Here is an 18,964-nt window from a genome sequence, read left to right on the forward strand (position 1 = left end):
TTCCCGCCTGGCTCTATTCTGCCTGGGTATCGGCCAAATAAGCTTCTTTATTAACCAATGGTAATAAAACATACTCACAGCATACAGAAGGGCATCGCACATCATATCCCAACTGGTGTTTATACACCAGACACCCACTGATTAACACACAGAACGTATCCTCTCATTAGCTGATTTTTGCCTTCACTTGGCGTTCCAATTCTTTTTTAAAAAAAATATTTATTTATTTTATTATGTATACAATATTCTGTCTGCATGTATGCCTGTAGTCCAGAAGAGGGCACCAGGCTTCATTACAGATGGTTGTGAGCCACCATGTGGTTGCTGGGAATTGAACTCAGGACCTTTGGAAGAACAAGCAATGCTCTTAACCTCTGAGCCATCTCTCCAGCCCTGGAGTTCCAATTCTTTACGGCCCAAGCCAATATCGCATTTCTCAAGGCTGGTCGATCCTCCTGAATTCCCTCGGTGAACTGGGTCACCTTGTGTCCAGCAACCTGAAACACTAGTCTCTCCAAAACTTGTTCCATCCTGTAGCCCTTATTTCTCTTAGACCCACCTGCTTTCTCAGGTGAGATAAATTACTAACTGGCACGCTGCCATCACGAAAATAGTTCATGACATTCTGGACAAAGTCCAGGCCTCAGCCACAACTGGTCTCAATCCTCCCCTTCCTTACCTTTGCCCGGGCAGGCCTGTCTTTTGAGCCTCAAGAATACCTCTCCAAAGCACTGCCATAGCAGGCTGGGTCCCTTTCTACTCTCCACAAATCACACTATGCTCTGCATCTGTGGCTCTCTGAGGATCCATGTACTTCTCAAGGGCTTTTGGCGGTGGGCAAGTGGCCGTTGTTCAGCGAGGTCTGTGTAAGGAATAGCTGCGAAGAGGCACCCTGCCTGGCTGTGCTCTCTGTCCTTCCAGTCTTGCTAAACTGTGCACCCATCCCCCCACCACCTACTCAGGCAACGTTTTCAGATAGCTGTGAAGAATAAAGACATTTAAATTGCTACAGTGAACATTTAGCAGGTTTGGTTGGTAATTACCAAGTGCGAGGTTTGTCCGACACAAGACTTTAGCTCCTGGGGACATCATCTTTTCAACTCTAATTTCTTTCCTGTTTCATTTTTGGCACCCACTGAACTCTGGGTGCCATGCATGCTGGACAGAGGCTTCACCCCTGAGCAATCTTCCTAGCCCAAGATAACATTTTAAAGACTCACCATTTATTGGTGGTGCAATTAGGAAGGAAAAAAATTGTGGGGAAATATACATCTAAGACTTAATTAACAAGTAATGATAAAGACCAAGACCAAGTCTTTGTCCTCAGGTCGCTTCTATGAGAGCAATAGTAAATTTCTATAGTGAAAGGACACTGAAATGTCATAGTGGTTAAGGAAAAAATGAATGGGGGGGAAAGAATTTGGGATTGAAGAAGACTGACTGTTGGAGTAGTCGGGGAAGCCCCTCTGGGGAAAGGGTTTGAGCAGAGACCTGAATAACAAAATGAACTGCAGGTAAAGTGTTCTAGGAGAGGAAACAGTAAATCTGGGAGGATTTGGGAGAGAAAAGCCTGGTGGGTTCAAGCCACACAAGGCGAGGACAGCTGGAACAGGGTCCCAGATCTGGGCAGTCAATTTCCTCAAGCCCACAGCGCTGCTGTCAGGAGTCAGGAGGGACGGTGTAGCCAGATTGTTCCTTACTTTCTATGTATCCCCAGGCAGGGCAAGAGGACACATTCCCAGAAAGTGTCCCACTTTATGAAGCTGTGCTCACACAAACAGATGTTTTTACTTTTTAATACTTACTATCATAGTAAATAAAAATAAGGTAAATGGAGGTCATCAGAATTGTGCTGAGTATCTCTTAACTTGCAAGGACTGTGTTCTGCTCTGTAAGAATTTGACCGAGAGATCACCTTTCCTGGGGAGCAGCAGAGATTTTACCAAACAATGCTCTGAAATGGTAAGCTTAAAAACACCTGTTTGGTCTTGATGCAAATCAGTTGGCAACGCCTGAGGGAGCAATTCAGTTTTCCTTTATTATTATTTCCAGATGTTGAAAGAAGCTGTGCATGAACAGATTTGTAAGACATACTGTAACACAATAAAAAAGGAATCTTGTTTATTCTTATGTGTTACTGATGTGCATATGTGTGGACACACATGTGAAGGAAGGCTGCACCTTGATGGAGTTGGCTCTCGCCTTTGCATGGATGATTCCCGGGACCAGGCTCAGGTCATCAGGCTCTGTGGCAAGCCCTTACCCACGGAGCTATTCTCCTAACCTAACTTATTAGCACTGTTTAACACGGGAAAAGATAAGCTAATAAGGTAGGCTATCTTAGCTCCTTGAATCGCAGACTTCCCTAGCTGTAGGATGTGTAAAATCTGGAATATTAAACTTGAGAAAATTCAGTAAAGAGTAGCTACATTATTAACACTACTGAGTTACAAGGGGGGTTTTGTTTGTTTTTCATTGTGGACCAGTTACTGCACAGCGAGAGTTTAATAAGAGTTTTATTCGGGCACCATCACATGCTTAACAACCCTACACAGATGTTCCCTAACTTATGAGGGGGACACATGCTACTTAGCAGGTCACAAGAGGAACACATAAGCCCCAAACACACTTAATACTGAGCACCAGAGCACAGCAACACAGCATTACATACACCAATTCGCCCTGGGAGTTCCCGAGGCTGAATGGGAGCTGAGTCCCCTCTGCTGGCCAGCATGCAGAGTTATTATAGGGTATACTTTTAGCTTGGAAAAACACCAAAATTCAAAATCCGATGTAGTTCCCATTGAAAAAGGCTTTCACCATCATTATAAAGTTAAAATAACAAAAATTCCTAAATTGGGCATGCATTATACCCGATTTCAGCATTAGGGAGACTGAGGCATAAGGATCTCAAGTTCCAGGACAGTCTGAGCAATAAAGCATGTTTAAAAAAAAAAAAAAAACAAGCCGGGTGGTGGTGGCGCATGCCTTTAATCCCAGCACTCGGGAGGCAGAGGCAGGCGGATCTCTGTGAGTTCCGAGGCCAGCCTGGTCTACAAGAGCTAGTTCCAGGGCCGACTCCAAAGCCACAGAGAAACACTGTCTCGAAAAACAAAAACAAAAAACCAACCAACCAAACAACCAAACAAAAAAACCAAAAAACCTAAAACATTTTAATTCGGGGCTAGCATCCACCGCCTGGGCCTCGTCCAATTAGTACCTTCTTGGCCCAAAGAGATTAACCGCGGCGAGGGTATCTAGGAGACTCGGCCAAGCGTCCCGGAATGCCTCGCTGGCACACACACTCCAGCACCCCGCCGAAGTCCTTGCCTTGCTGTGACTTCAACTGGATTAGAGGGAACCAGGGGACGCCGTGCAAGCATAGCTAGCTCGCTAGCGGCTGCACAGCCAACAGCCTCCCCTTCACGTGACGGAGGAGAGGAAGCAGGCACGCCCGAAAGCCTGCCGGGAGCGAACCCCAGCCAGGGGGCGGAGGGAGCGAAAAGAATAACAGGAAATTACTTCAGACGCACGTGCTCCGGAGAGGGGTTGGAGCGGAGCCTCAGAGAGGCGGGACCGCCGCCGTACGCCTGCGCAGTTGCCGCGGACCGCGCTGCCGAGTCACTGGGGTGGGAGGGGCGTGAGCGGCGGGCGGGGCGCAAGCCGACGTGGCGCAGGCGTAGTGCGACCCTGAAGGCGCGGGCCGCCCTATCTGCGGGGTTTGGATCCGGGTCAGTCAGGCGCGGCGGTCGCGGAGAGACGCGAAGAGACTACGGGGCCGGATCCCCGGGAGCACCCCAGCTGCGAGGAGGTGAGCGGCCTGACGTGCCCGGAAGGGCCGGGGAGTCGCGTCCGCCAGGCCTCACATCCTCGGGAGGCGGAGGCCCGCCCGCCCGTCCGGTCGCGGCGTCTCCCTGCGCCGACTGCCTGGCCTGGCCTGGCCGTCGTCCGCCGCGGCCTTCGCTTCCCGCCTTCCTGCGTTCCCGCGGTCCTCGGGCCGCGGCGGCCGCAGCTTCCCCTTTCGCCCTTCTTGGCGCCCTTTGCCCCTTCCCGCCTTTTCCCGCCCTGCGAGCCGCATTCCTCTCCGCTTGCCTCCCGTCACTCGGCTCGCGTCCTCCGCGCCGCGGCTCCACTCCAGCCTCCTCCCCGGGTCCGTGGTTGGCCGGGCGAGCAGGGTCAAAGCCGTGACAGCTCCCGGCTTGGGGGCGTCCCCAGGTTCGGACCTTTCCCCGCCGATCCTGTTTAACCGCGACAGATTCAAGTTTGGTAAAAAGGAACGAACTTGTTGCTTTGTCTGTAGTTCTGCGACTTGTGGCCTTGAGTGGGTGTGTGCCCAGGGAGGTGTGGATGTGTTTTTGTCCTGGGGACAGATCGAGTCTGTCGGGGCCGTTCTCCTGGAGGGTTGCTGGACAGGAGCTCTATGCTGCCTAGAGGTCTGGGAAATTTTCTTCGCTTTAACTCTGTGGAGCTCTCATACTGGTTCTTTTCAGGCTCCTGAAAACGAGGAATTCGACTTGAAACTTAAGGAGGGCTTAGTCAAAGCTTCAAAGAGTAAGCAAGTTTGTGCATACGCGGTCTGCAGAAAGAGAAACTCTCAGGTGATCTGACTTAAGACACTGCAGAGTAACTGCTAACAGGTCCTTTGCCAGTCTGAGCGGGATTCTTGGAGAAGTCAGTGCGGTGAAGGGGTAATAAATGTCTCTCACAGATGTGATGTGGATGAAGATGCAGGCCAGTCACACTGTTGTGTAGCTGGGGAGCTGAGGCGCTGTGAGTGGAAAGCTAGGAACACAGCGGAGCATCGTAAGCTTTCTGTAATCACAAGCCTGCCCTGCTCTCGCTCCCGAGGTTAAGGCTGGCACTATTCATTCTCCTTTGCTCTGGGCTAAAGGAACCGAGGAAAAGATGAGCAGTCACAACGCTGGAAATCTCTAAACAGTTTCGGCAATATTTTATCCTCTGAGTTTTTGGTCTGGAGCCAGATTTTTATTTTGGGCTGTTTTGGTTTTTAATGATATATCTGTTGGTGTCTCAACAAGAAAACTAAGTTTGTATTAACATCTAGGGTGGTCATCTGCCATGCTATTATGTCAGCACTGTGTAATTAGAAGTTTCGAGGCTTAGCTGGAAAGCTGCTTTAGCCAAGTGTAAGATCCTGGAGGGCAGGAGTAAGACACCATCCCTACAGAAATGGGGTTCCCAGAACCCCTGTATTCAGTTCAGCCTCTCTTGTGGCATCCCACGTAGTGCTAGGCATTCTGGAAGTACTTGTGGAAGTAATGGATTTCTGCCTGTGGTGTTGTCATCAGTACATGTAATTTGATGTGTGCTTAAAGTATTGACTGATTGCCACAGAGGTACGTTTGAGAGAACCATAAACCATACTTTATTATTTTTTTATGTGCATAATGTGTATGAGTATTGCATATGAAGGGCAGAGGGCAATTTGGGGAGTTGAATACTTCTGTTATTCAACTTCTGGGAAGTAAATTCAGGTGGGCAGGCTTAGCAGCATGGTCTATCTAAGCGGTCCCTATAAACCATCTTCCCACCTTTGACCCATCTCATTAGTCTTTATAAATCCAGCTTTGATGGAGTTGTGGCAGCAAAAAAACAAAACAAAAAAACTTGGGCATGGTGGCACATGCCTTTAGATCCAGCACTTGGGAGGCAGAGGTAGGTAGGTGGGTCTCTGAGTTTGAGGGCTGCCGGTCTACAGTGAGTTCCAGGAAAGCCAGGGCTGTTACACAGAAAAACCCTGTCTCAAGAAAGTAAAACACAAAACAGAACCAAAAACTACTTTTAACTGGGCAGTGGTGGTGCACGCCTTTAATCCCCCCCCCCCCCCCCCCACACAGGAGGAAGAGGCAGAGGGATCTCTGTGAATTCAAGGTCAGCCCTGCCTACAGAGAGAGTTCCAGGGCAGCCAAAGCTACACAGAGAAACCAGTCTTGGGGGGGGGGGGGGAACCAGAAACCTTGTTTATAGCCTGTGATAGACATTTTTAGATGTGTACAACTCCAGACATAACAGAACTCAGCTTTCTGCCTAGTATATAGACTATTGTGTGTTTAGGGGAGCCCAGCTACAGTGAAGAATAAGAGACCAGTGAAGCTTCCAGTCATGTGAATGTGTTTCCTCATGTTTATGACCTGGTTAAGGAAACAAAAATATGTGTGAAGAGAGTTTATGTTGACTTCTAATGTTGAAGTGAAAACTAAGTTCTTTGGAGGTTGAACATACACAGAAATGTCAAACATTGTGACATCTTGACCTTTGGAATATTAGAGATCTCACAATAACATATAACTCACTTCTGAGAAGTAGGCTGATCTAGACTCAGAATACCCAAGGATCCGTAGAGAGGCACTGCTCTCTCTGAGAGTGCCTGGGGTGGGGGTGGGGTGGGGGGGGGATAGGGGTACCAGATTAGAAATAAGGTAAAATATTTCCTTGGCTTAAAAAATTTTCTTGTTTTTCAGTCTTTTTCTTCCCTCCCTCTCCTGTTTTGGATACTTGTGTGTTCATTTGTTCAAGATTTAGTACTTTGGTAATTTGAAGATTAGATTTGAGAATTTATCAAAAGACTTGTTTCTTGTTGCTTAAGTTGATCGTTTATCTCCTTTTGTTTAAATGGAAAATCAGAGGAGCAGAAATTGAGAATTTCAAGTAGTCAAACTAGTTGGTTAAGAAGCAAGCACAGGTCATACCTGCAGAACAGTGTTCTTTGTAGTTTTTTCTCCTACTTCTAACTAAAGAGAAGCTCTGCTTTCTTCTTTACCTGTTTTTGAGTACAGATTTCATTTCTTGTTTAATGACTGTGACACTCAAAGGCAACAGACTAAATAAAGTTGTCAGAGGAGTAGAGTCTAAAATAGGCAGGTCTCTCCTGCTCCAACAACAGCAGTGTCTTGTTTTCATGTATGTTGATATGTTGTTAAAATTGCTTTGTACAAATGCTATGGTGTCATAAAGTCAGAATACTCAGTAGCATTTTAATTAATCAGTATCACAGTTTGATCTTTCTCCTGTCTCTGATGGTCCTGCTGTTGATAGGTTTCTAGACAAGTACAATCTGGGAGCTTTTTCTCCCCTCATTTAGCAGCCTGAAACATAGTTTTTAGATTTTGTTTCTAAAACTTTAGGAATATGTTGGCATCAACTATTTGGGTGGTTTGAATTCTGTGGTAGTTCATATGTATTTTTATGTTATTTTCTTAAGAAATAAATCCTATAGTCTGGTTATATAAACTGCAACTTAGAAATAAAAGATGTTTTCCTCCTAATAGTAATCGTATAAGGACATAATACTCTTGATTCTACCAATTTCCACTTTTCCTATTTCTTTTTAAGTATTAACAGGAACATCCATAGGAGTGCAGAAACTTTCACAATGAAATCTGAAGCCAAGGATGGAGAGGAGGAGAGTCTACAAACTGCCTTCAAGAAATTAAGAGTGGACGCATCAGGGTAATTGACTATGTAATGTGTGACTTGGGATTGTTTATTTGCTGGATTTAAATAGTCCTTTTGGTTAAAATATTCCTCTTCTGACTTCTCTGTTCACCCTAGGGTAAGTAAATGGTAAGACTTTGACTTTGACATATTCTTTGTATGTACATGATTGAATTTGAAAAGCAGTATTTGGGTTTTACTCCGAGGTGTGTTTTGGTTGAGGCAGTCCCTCTTCCCTAGTTTACTCAAACCTTAAATCAAGTAGTACTCCACCAGGGACTTCTCATATATCTCAAGGGAATCACAGTAATTTTTGTTTGTTTTTTACTAAAAGTGAACTGTCCCAATAAAGGTCTATGAAGACTTGATTTCAGTCTCTAATTGCTGTGTCTCTCAGTGGACACCTGTTTTCAGTAGGGATCTGTCATCAAGATCAATAGTCTTAGAGCCTTTGACCAAACTAATGGGAACACCCGCAGACCAGATGCTGTTTAAGTCTTAGAATTTCACCCTTTACAACGCCTGTGTGCAGATCACATCGCTTCTTATGCTAGTTCTTCTTGGCCCCAAGCCCGATGAAATCTCAAATGCTAATGATTATGATCCTTTTATGAGTAGAAACTGAACACTGGAAGCTCAGAGTTGAGCCCGGTAGTAGTAATAATAGTCCTGGTCGCCAGCATTTCACTCTTGCCCTCAGCACTGAGTGAGTGAGAACTTGGAGCACATTTAACTGCTGTTGTCTTAGTTTAGAGAGACTGCTCACAAAATTGGGTCCCTTTCTACTGGTGGAAGTTACAGGTGGAGTTTGAACCCAGAGTGTCTGACTCCAGAACCTGCTCCTAGCCTTTTTTCATGTGGTCCATTGTAGATCACATGAAAATACTTGACAAAATAAAAACTAAGTAGATGCTAATAGCTGCCTACCTGTTTCTAGCACTGTTTCTGGTCCACCCTAGAGTGTTTATGCTAATAGAGTTTCACAGTGGATGTTAAGATGTTCACATTTGCTTCCATGGTACTTCGGGAAACTTACTTTCCCAATGCTTTTTTCTTCAGCATGTTTTTTTGGCATATCAATATCTATATATACTTTTTTTGTTTTTGGTTTTTGAGACAAGGTCTTACTATGTATCCCAGATTGGCCTCCAAATAATGATCCTCCATTCTCAGTCTCTTGAGTGCTGGAATTATGCTCATGTGCTTCATACTCATTTTCTTGTTGTTTCCATTATCTTTTGGGTTCTCTATCCTGAGAATAGTACTCGGGGCCATGCTCATGATACGTGTGCTGTGTCACTGAGCTACATCCCCTCACCCTTGGCAAGTCTTTTTGAGAGAAGGAAATAAGGTGGGAAAGCATGATTCTAGATTGTGGTTTTAGTATATTCTTTGTGATTTTGGGTGTGATTTTTTAAGTAACTTTTTATATGCAGACTTTTCCCTATTGTTTTAAGAAATTGAAATGTAGCTGGGCAGTGGTGGCGCACGCCTTTAATCCCAGCACTTGGGAGGCAGAGGCAGGTGTATCTCTGTGAGTTCGAGACCAGCCTGGTCTACAAGAGCTAGTTCCAGGACAGGCTCCAAAACCACAGAGAAACCCTGTCTCGAAAAACCAAAAAAAAAAAAAAAAAAGAAAAGAAAAGAAAAAGAAAATGNGAAAAAGAAATTGAAATGTAAACTTGGTGTTGTGGCATATAACCTTAAACCCAGCATTCAGGAGGCAGATCAGTAAGTACACAGATCTGTGGGTACTTGGTCTACAAAGGTAGTTCCAGGACAGCTAGAACTACATAAAAGGCACCCTATTTCAGGAATAAAAAAAGAAGCTGGAATGTAAAATTAAGTTAAAAATAAAATTAAACTTTTGATGGCACTGAAAATTACTTAGACTATTATAAAATGTTTTGCAAAATATCTATGAAGTTTATGGTCGTAAATTATGTATTTGGGGACTGGAGACAGGGCTCAGTGGTGAAAAGCATATACTGCTCTTGCAGAGGGCCACAGCTCAACTCTCAGCACCCATGCCATAGCTGTAACTGTAGCTCCAAGGAGATCCTGTGCCTCTGGCCTCTGCACACAGCTATACTCAAAAGCACATACCTTGTTCCCAGGTACGTGCCCATTCACAGAGACAAATAATAGATAATAAAGTACAACTTTCTGAGAAATTATGTGTTTGAGGGAAAGAAGGAAGGGGAGTGGACAAAAATGTATACCGCGATAAAAACAATAAAAATTGTTTATTTGTAGCATATGATATGCTTTTATTAAGATTATGGAAGGAAGGAACAAAATATTTGAGAAAACCAGGAGTGGAAGGGGTGAGTCATTAGCGTGACTAAGCAAAATGAGACGTGTAGAGTTTGCCGCGTGTGTTTCTGATTGTTTTGTACTGTTGTCATACACCCTGCTGAAGCGACTGCTGAGAACTGACTCATTAGGCTTTGCCAGGAATTTAGTATGATCCTGTTCAACAGGTTTTGATTTGCAGTGTTATCAGGACCAATGTCTTTGTATTTGTTATAAAACAATAAATCTTTTAATACGACTGTAAAATAATTATAGAAAAATTAATAAAAGGATAAGAAATGTCACAATTTACTTAAATCTCTAGATCATTTATATATAATGTTGTATATTGTGTTTTGTTTGTTTGCTGTTGTCTTTTTGAGACACGGACAAAGTCTGGCTGTTCAGCCCAGGGTGATTTCAAGCTTGTCATCTTCCTTGGCCTCCTGATGCTGGAATTGCAGGCATAGTGTTTTAGACCACAACATACATGGGTGTTCACCATAGTGTCTCTTATGATAATCCAAATGTGCTTTTATGCCATTAAAAGTATTTTTAGGGATGAGGTTGGGACAGGGTCTTGTTAGATAGCCTAGGCTGACCTTCACCTTTCTGTGTGTAACCTAGGCTGGACTAGAACTTCCTGCAGTCCTCCTGCCTCTGCCTCTAGAATTATAGTAAGTACTGGCCTGGAGATGGCTCAGCAGTTAAGAAGAGCACTGCCTGCTTCCCCAAATGTCCTGAGTTCAATTCCCAACAATCACATGTAATGAGATCTGGTGCTCTCTTGAGGAAGAGACCTGGTCAATTGTCCTTATCAACTTAGACCATGAAACCCAATATGGACAAGTTCAACAGAACCACCATATACGAGCTGCCCATGTAGGCTTCAGCATTGCCAGGGCATAAATTTCACTTTCATTCACTACCATGCTTGACTGTGTGTGTGTGTGTGCGCGCGCGCGCACGTGCACACAACACACACATAGAGACAACAATGTGGAATGTTAGTCCATCTATTTTTGTTTTTAAAGATTTATTACGTATATAACATTCCTTCCGTGTGTGCCTGTAGGCCAGAAAAGGGCACCAGATCTCATAGATGGCTGTGAGCCACCATGTGGTTGCTGGGAATTGAACTCAGGACCTCTGGAAGAGCAGCCAGTGCTCTTAACCACTGAGCCATCTCTCCAGCCATGTTTTTGTTGTTTTCAGACAAAATAGCTCATTAGCCTGGAGCTTGCCAAGTAGCCTCGGCTGATCTTGTCTCCTCTTACCCAGCCCTATGATTACAAGCACACACCACTACACCTGGCTTTTTTATGTTGAATCTCAGGATCAAACTGAGGTTCTAGTTCTTCACTGGGAACCCATAGCACTTATACTTTTAAAACAAAGAAGATTTAACTCTGAGTTATATTTCAGATTTACTAGTTAGAAAGTTTTTCTAAAAGTTGTAAAATACTTCAGAGTGGGATCATATGCTACTTGAATTGACTCTTAGAAATAGGTTCCTGATCTTAGTTCCTATGGCTGTGGCCTCTTAAGTAAAAGAGGTGGTCAGTGTCGCTAACATCCTCCCTGATCATATAAGACGTGATCTGCCCCAGATAAACAGCCTAAAGTCTATTTATAGCCCACTGCTGGCTACACTTAGAGTTCATTCTCTTGCTTATGATTTTGCAGCCATGGACTTTTAGGGATCTTTTCAGTTTGGTTTTGGAGGAAATTTTACATTAAAAGCTGAACACTTTTTTGAGAAGTATAAACTAGAAAGAAAAATCACTGAAAGTCGTATTAGAGTTAGTGAGGGTAGAATGTTATCCTCATGGTAAACTTTGTTATTGTCCTCAGGTCCGTCCTGTCTCTGTCTGTCGGAGAAGGCACAAGTGTCAGAGCATCAGTCAGAACAGCAACAGATGACACCAAACCTAAAACCACATGTGCGTCTAAAGACAGTTGGCACGGGTAAGAGTGCTCTCCCCCACATTACAGTTACTTATTTGGGGTGTGGTACCTGCCAGGAAGTGCATATAGAAATCAAAGGACAACTTGTAAGAGTTGGTTTTCTACCATGTGTATTTCAGGGATCAAACTCATGCTGTCAGGCTTGGTTTAAAAGCACTTTTATTCTAAGCCCTTTGGCCTGGGTAATAGCTTTCCATGGAGAATATTTTTTTTGGGGGGGGGGTTAATTTTTTTTTTTTAAATTAAGTTTATGTTGTGTATGTTTGTTTGGGCTTGTTTGTATGTACATCTGCCCGTGCAGGCCAGAGACAGTGTTGGAATCACTGGAGCTGCAGTTACAAGGCAGGTAGGAGCCGCTTGATGTGGTTCTTTGCTAGAGCAGCAAATGCTCATAACCATGGAGCCACCTCAGCCCCCACCCCTAGAGACTTTTACCCTAGTTACTTTTCTGTTGCTGTGAAGAGATGCTATGACCACGGTAGCTCACAGCGAAGAGTTTATTTGGGACTCATAGTTTCAGAGGACTGGAGTGCAGGCCTGTCGCTGCAGGGAGCATGGCAGGCAGGCAGGCAGGCAGGCAGGTAGGCATGCTGCTGGAGCAATAGCTGAGAGCTCACATCTGGAGGAATCAGTCTTGAGGAAGAGACTGGGAATGGTGTGGGCTTTTGAAACCTCTGACAAGGCCAAACCTAATTCTTCCTTAGTATTCAAATATGTGAGTTTATGGGACCATTATCATTCAAACTGCCACGCTGAGTAACTTATAATATGATTGGGTTTTCTTTCCCAAATGTCTCCAAAGAGAGTATACTGTGATCCAACCCAAGACCCAGTGATTCTTCTCAGACACTCCAACTGTTTGATTCAGTTTGGCCATTAACTCCTTATGTAGCTCAGAATGACCTCAGATAGCTTCCCAGCTGCTGGGATTACAGGCCTGAGCCACCATGCCTGACTTCACAGTTTTTAATAATGAGTTTATGGAGATTTTTCTGTGTGTTCTGGTTTTCTGTGTCAGTTGGTACGTGCCAGGCAAACACGCTTAGCACCTGAGCTATATCCCCAGCCTTATTAATATATAATATTATAGTGATTTTTGTCCTAAGGTCTACTTTGTCTGGAATTTTAGTGTTGCTAGTCCTGTTTTCTTCCAGTGTGTAATTCGTGTTTGTTTTTTTTTTTGGTTTCCCTATGTAACAATCATAGCTGTCCTGGAACTAGCTCCTATAGACCAGGCTGGTCTTGAACTCACAGAGAACCACCTGCCTCTGCCTCTGCCTCCCAAGTGCTGGGATTAAAGGCATGCACCACCACTGCCTAGCCAATAATTGGTGTATTTGCACATCTGCCATTTTAATTTATTTGACAATTTTTTAAAAATATTTTATTTTTGAGACATGAGCTCAAACTCTATAGCCCAGGCTAGTCTAAAATTCACTGTGTAGCCCAAGCTGACTTTGAATTCTTGGGCAGTTCTCCTTCCTTCGCCTGTTAGGGACCATGCCCAGTGTTGTTAGGCTTTTCCTGTTTTCTCTCTTTTACCTACTTCCCCTTCTTCCCTATCTTTTAAAAAACGATTTGAAAAAATTTTGTTTTTTTACTTCTACTAATTTCGAAGGTACTCTTCTTTGCTTTTTAAGTAGTTGACTTTGAAATTTTACAATTAAGCTTTTGATAAAAAGGCTAGAGATATTACCAATCATTTTGGTACTGCATTGTTTGTCTTCCATGATGTGGTTATTCAGTATGTCAACCCTGCTCTACTTCTAATCTCATAGGTTAGGTTTTGTTCCCTCTAGTGTTAATTTGTCTGTATTTGCATTTTTACAGTTTCTTTGCTCATGGTTCCTGTCCTCTAGACCCTGACACATACAACCTCATTTTCTTAGTAAAAGGCTGTTGGTAAACAAGGCTCTTGCTGCTCTCTAGGTAGAGTCCATTTGAGTGATTCCTTTTGGGCTGTCTGATAGCTCAATGTTGGGGTTGTTTGCCTGGACTATGAGAAGCTCTGACCATTCCCCAACACTGCAAATAAATAGTTATGAATGATTACCTTTGGAATTATGGACATTGTGTCCTGTTGGTGAATACTTTACCCTTCTTCCAGATGTGGCCACATTGAATAAATCTCTTTTTCTGCTTTTTACTGTTAATTTGTCTGTTTTAATTGGCTTCTTAAGGACAGAATCTGGCCTCTTGGGCACAGATTGTGATCCCAAGTTTGGTAACAAATTTACTGAGCTTTATCTGAGAATGCCTTTATTTTATCCTTGTTTTGAAAGATAGATTGGTTGTTCCTGAAATTGTTTCTTCGTTGGCAGTTGTTTAGCGCTTGCAGGGTTTGTTGTCTTCTGACTCCATTGCCTTCTGTGCTGCTGCTGAAAGGCTGCATCTGCCTTCAGTGTTAAGTGTTTTTGCTTTAAGATCTTAGCCATGATCTTTTAAATCACCTCCTCTTCCTTTGTTTGTTCTCTCTTTGGCACTGAGAGTTGAACCTAGGGTACTGACAGCTAGGTGGGCACTGTTTCCCAGCGCACTGCTCTCTGCATTCTTAAAACAGACTCCAGATTTATTCCTCTTCTGTTTAGACAGACAGCCTTTGCATGTCTCTAGTACCTTTTCTCTAGTGCCTTTAGGCCACGGGTTAGCAGACCTTGTGTAGAGTGACGTGGTAAATAAGCACAACTGTAATCCCAGCCTTGATCCACAGTGAGACACTGCCTTTAAAAAACCAGGGGTGGAGGGCCAGGGAGGGAGGGACAGACAGACAGATCCAATAGCTAATTTAGAATTTGGAGGCTGAGAGGCTAAAGCTGAGGCTATTGTGTAGGAGCTTACAGGAGGAGAAAGCTGCTCTCCTTGCTGCTGTCTCAGTTTCCAGACGAGGTGGTCAGCCTGGTGGGTGGTAAAGAGCAGCTCCAGCGCCCACTTATCTGTTTGAAACATAACATCTCCTAGTGTGCTCTTCTGTCCTTCAGACTTCGTATTGCTGTTGGATTTTTTTTTTAAATTGTGTGTGTATATACATGCAAATGTGCAGATGTGGGCATGTACCACAGCACACATATGAAAGTCATAAGACAATTCTGGGGAGTTGGTTCTCTATGTCCATATGGATTTTAGGGATTGAAATCAGGCTGTTATGGGCTTGTGAAACAATCACTTCTACACAGAGTCATCTCCCCTGTCCTGGTTGGATTCTTAAACTACCTTTGAATGCCCAGCAGGTCCCAGATGGAGATGGTAGCTTGGTGGGCCCCAGAAGGTGGGAGAAAGGGATGAAGGGTCACCCTGGCCTCATCTCCATGGCTCACAGTTGTAGCCCACTGGAGAGCAGTGTCCACATGCTCTATAAAAACAAGTAGGGCAAAGTACATGCTGAGCATGCGTGAGGCTCTTGGCTTGAACCAAGTCCTACCCCTAACAGGAAGCAAGTAGAGGGACGAATTTAAATTGTCCTACAGATTGCAGTTTCCTGACCCTTCTTATAAATAGATTTCTTTTCCTGTTCAGCAATTCTCATAGTGGTGTTTCATTTATTCCAGATGCAGTTTTATTTTCCTTTCCCTTCCTATTTTTTTGATATAGAGTCTCAGTGTAGCTCAGGCTGGCCTTGAGCTCACAGTCCTTCCATCCACTTCCTAGGGCTGGGGTTACAGGTGTGTGCTTCCTGCCCAGTTGATCTCCCCCCCCCTCCATCTCTGTCAGTTTTCTCTTCCTCTCCCCACCCACCACCAAATTCCCCTTGAGACGACAGGGTCTCTTTATGTAGTCCTGGTTGTTTTCTAATTCACTATTTAGAACAATTGGCTTCCAACTCAGGTCTGTCTGCCTGCCTTCCAGAGTGCTGGGTTAAATGTGTGCACCACCACGCCCAGTTTGATTTTTATTTCTCAAAGTTCTGTATCAGGGCTATGATGATGACTTAGTGGGTTAAGGTGCTTCAGCACTGCTAAGCCTGAAGTTCTGAGTTTGATTTCTGAGATCCACATGGTGGAAGGAGAGAACCAACTCCCAAAAGAGGTCCTTCATGTGTGTACCCTGGCATAAACATGCCACCTCCTCTCCCAAATAAATACAAGTTGTTTGTTGTTTCTTTTAAACCTGGTTTTTAAGTCCTGCTGGTTTTTTTTTTTTCTTCTAATTTTGGTTGGCAGTTTTAACTCTCCTTTTACGCCAGCTTTTTATTTAAATGTTTTAAGTAGCTATATAGCGCATCTAATTCTTAGTTTCTGGAAATCTCAAGGACACCAAATCCTGAGTGGGAGAGAGAGTGTGTGCGTGCGTTTCTGTATGTGCGTGTGCATGTTTCTGTGCTTGTAGGCACACTCAGTACATGTGAAGGACAGGTTAATATTGTTTGTCTTTTTCAGTTGCTCTCCCCTGTTTTTATTTATTTATTTATTTTTTTTTTTGAGGTAAGATTTCTGAGTCTAGAGCTCCCCTACTTGGCTGGACGGGCTGGACAGGTCCCAGGGATCTTCCTGTCTTCCCAGCTGTAAAATCACAGGTGCATGCCACTGCACCCAGCTTATTTACATGGGTGCTAGTGTGGCAAGTACTTTACTGCCTGAACCCGCTCTCCAGTTCTCTGTTAGTTTTGTTTTTGTTGGCTGTTGCCATGAGAGAAGTGATTTGTGATGCGATGCCCTGTTTGATAGCACTGGCAGAGTGGAGCAGCTTAGTACTGGAGCCTTGTTCAAGCTGAGGGGCCTGCATCCACAAACAAGAATGGAATTCAAGTGTCTGGTCTGGGTGGTAGTGTTATCTCACTTAATTCTATAGATTGCTAGTAAAGGATGCTGAGCTTTTTGAGACACAGAGATGTAAGGCAGTTTGAAAATGGAGGTCTGTTTCCAGCTGTCATATGGCCTCTCTCAGGAGGGCTCTGTTTCTCCACATCTTGTTTGTCTTTCTCTTTTAGGTCTACAAGGAAGTCTTCACGAGGAGCAGTGAGAACCCAGCGTCGTCGACGCTCTAAGTCTCCTGTCCTTCATCCTCCCAAGTTCATACATTGCAGCAAGACAACATCTCCTCCCAGCAGCCAGCTCAAGCACAGAAGCCAGACTGAGCCACCTGACAGCAGTAGTGGGCTGGGAATTTCAAGCCCCAAAGAGTTCAACACAGGAGAGACCTCTACTTCTCTTGATGTTAATCACACGGGGGCAGGCATTGAGCCTCTGAGAAGTTCAGTTCCAAGGCTCACACCAGAGAGTAAAACAGAAGAGCCCTCTGATGCTACTACCCAAGTCTCCCCAGAAAGTCTTAAGGCCAGCAATCTCTCTGACTTTCGATCTGTTTCCAAGCTAAGCCAGGGCAAGCCGTGTGTGTGTGTAGGCAAGGAGTGCCAGTGCAAGAGATGGCATGATATGGAAGTGTATTCCTTTTCAGGTCTGCAGAGTGTCCCTCCTTTGGCCCCAGAACGAAGATCACTTGAGGACTACTCCCCATCACTGCACACCAGAACTCTGTCTGGCTCCCCTCGATCCTGTTCCGAGCAAGCTCGTGTCTATGTGGATGATGTGACCATTGAGGACCTATCAGGCTACATGGAATATTACTTGTATATCCCTAAGAAAATGTCCCACATGGCAGAGATGATGTACACCTGATAACGAGAAGCTGATTCGTATGCTTTAAACCAATGAAGGGTTGTCAGAGGCTTAGTTAACAGCAGACCTACCTGGTGGCCACTCTGTGAGAAGACATCTCTTTCTGCTCACTGTGCTTGCAATAAAAACTTCTCTTGGCATCTCAGTTAATCTTCATTCTGTCAGTTTACTGAGTTCTTATGTACCCATTAAGGCAAGCAGGTCAAAGAAAATGTCTCCTAAAAATGTTCTGAGGGCTGAAGAAACCATAATGACTGGAGATTGAAAGCAGTGGGGAGTGTGTAATTCTTGTAAGACAGCATATTTCAGACCTGCTTAAGATATGGCAGTCAAGAAACTCCAGTGTGCTATTGTAACTGAACACTCATGTTGTAAATGCCAGCCCACCAGTAGGAGAGCTTTTAAGACGCATTGAAACTGTCTTTGGTTTAACACGGGTTTATGTCATTAAAGGTTTCTTATGTTATTGTTGAGTCAGAGATCTAAGGTTTAGATTCAGTTTGAATGAACCAGGTGGCCTGCCCCATATTGTTTGAGGGAGTCAATAACCTTACTATCACTAAATAAACCCCCGCTGGTGCTGTTATCCAGAGGTGTGGTGTCTTGTTTCTCAAGCATTTGAGGGATCCGTGACAGTGTTGTCTCCCTCTCTGGTGTCGATTATAATACATCTTGGGCCTGTCATATGTTCTACCCTGAAACCCCTGACGAGGATTTCATACCTCTCCTGTAACGCTCTGGTGGGTGAGTCATTGGAAAATTCCCTCCAAAGTTTAGTGAAGGGGCTTGAGCTCACTTTAACTGGGAGGGTGAATCATTACCTTCAGGTGATTTGGTTTCTTTTGTTTTTCCTTCCCCAAGACAGGGTTTTTCAGTGTAGTTCTCTGTCCTGGTACTTTCTCTTTAGACCAGACTGGCCTTGAAGTCAGAGATCTACCTGCCTCTGTCTCCTGAGTGTTGGCCTGGTTTCACATTGTATATGTGCCTTGTAGCTTATGCTTTAACTCACATGCATATCTACCAATTGTGAAAATGTCTAGTCATGGGAAGATAACAGGAAATTTGTTTCATTTGGATTGCAGGGTAAGCCTTCGCTGTTCACTGAAGTACCTCACTGACCCTCAAGTTGACTCAGAATAGTGGATCTGTACTTCACAGATGAGTCATTTGCACTTGGGAGAAGTAGGAAACGAACTAGAAAAGTCTAGAATCTAAGCTTTGGAAGACTGCTGTCAGCTTAGTAAGCATCTAGTAAGGAGAGGCTATCAGTAGAGCAAGATACAAAATGCCACGGTGGCACTGGTGGCAGAAAGTGTATATCTTTTTAAGGCAGCTCTTTCAGGACAGGATAGTTTGTTTTGCACATCTCTGTAATACTGGAATTCAAGGAGTGCTGTGTGCATTCTTTCAGGAGGACCACAAATGAGGTGCACAAGTTAGCTCTAAGAGTGAAGGTCTCAGTGCCATGAAAATTATGGCCTTTCAGATTCCTCAAAAGGTCCAGGCTCCAGGGGCTCCTAGACTACAGGGAACCACGTTCAGAGGGTATTTATTGATTGTAAAGATTCCATTCCAATAACTAGTGTTTTATTGTGGGGAAAGTATTTGTAGTTAGCAAGCTACTTAAAATTATT

The 18,964-nt window shown here is 44.2% G+C and overlaps 1 protein-coding gene across 3 annotated transcripts; it reads left to right on the forward strand.

Moving 5' to 3' along the window:
- Window positions 1-3,657: 3,657 nt before the first annotated feature.
- Oser1 (oxidative stress responsive serine rich 1) lies at window positions 3,658-17,916 on the forward strand. 3 transcript variants are annotated; one of them, XM_050150954.1, is made up of 5 exons: window positions 3,658-3,811; window positions 7,354-7,470; window positions 9,456-9,572; window positions 11,605-11,718; window positions 16,643-17,916. In XM_050150954.1, exons 2-5 carry the CDS (start codon window positions 7,394-7,396, stop codon window positions 17,328-17,330), a joined length of 996 nt encoding a protein of 331 aa, XP_050006911.1. In that variant the 5' UTR covers window positions 3,658-3,811; window positions 7,354-7,393; the 3' UTR covers window positions 17,331-17,916. The 3 variants fall into 3 exon arrangements, with proteins under 3 accessions (XP_050006911.1, XP_050006913.1, XP_050006912.1); XM_050150955.1 differs by lacking the exon at window positions 3,658-3,811 and adding an exon at window positions 3,842-4,266; XM_050150956.1 differs by lacking the exon at window positions 9,456-9,572.
- Window positions 17,917-18,964: the final 1,048 nt, after the last annotated feature.

Source organism: Alexandromys fortis, unplaced genomic scaffold, assembly GCF_014885135.2.
Source record: "Alexandromys fortis isolate MF-2015 unplaced genomic scaffold, M_Fortis_MF-2015_v1.1 scaffold_27, whole genome shotgun sequence".
In the NCBI taxonomy this organism is placed as follows: Eukaryota; Metazoa; Chordata; class Mammalia; order Rodentia; family Cricetidae; genus Alexandromys; species Alexandromys fortis.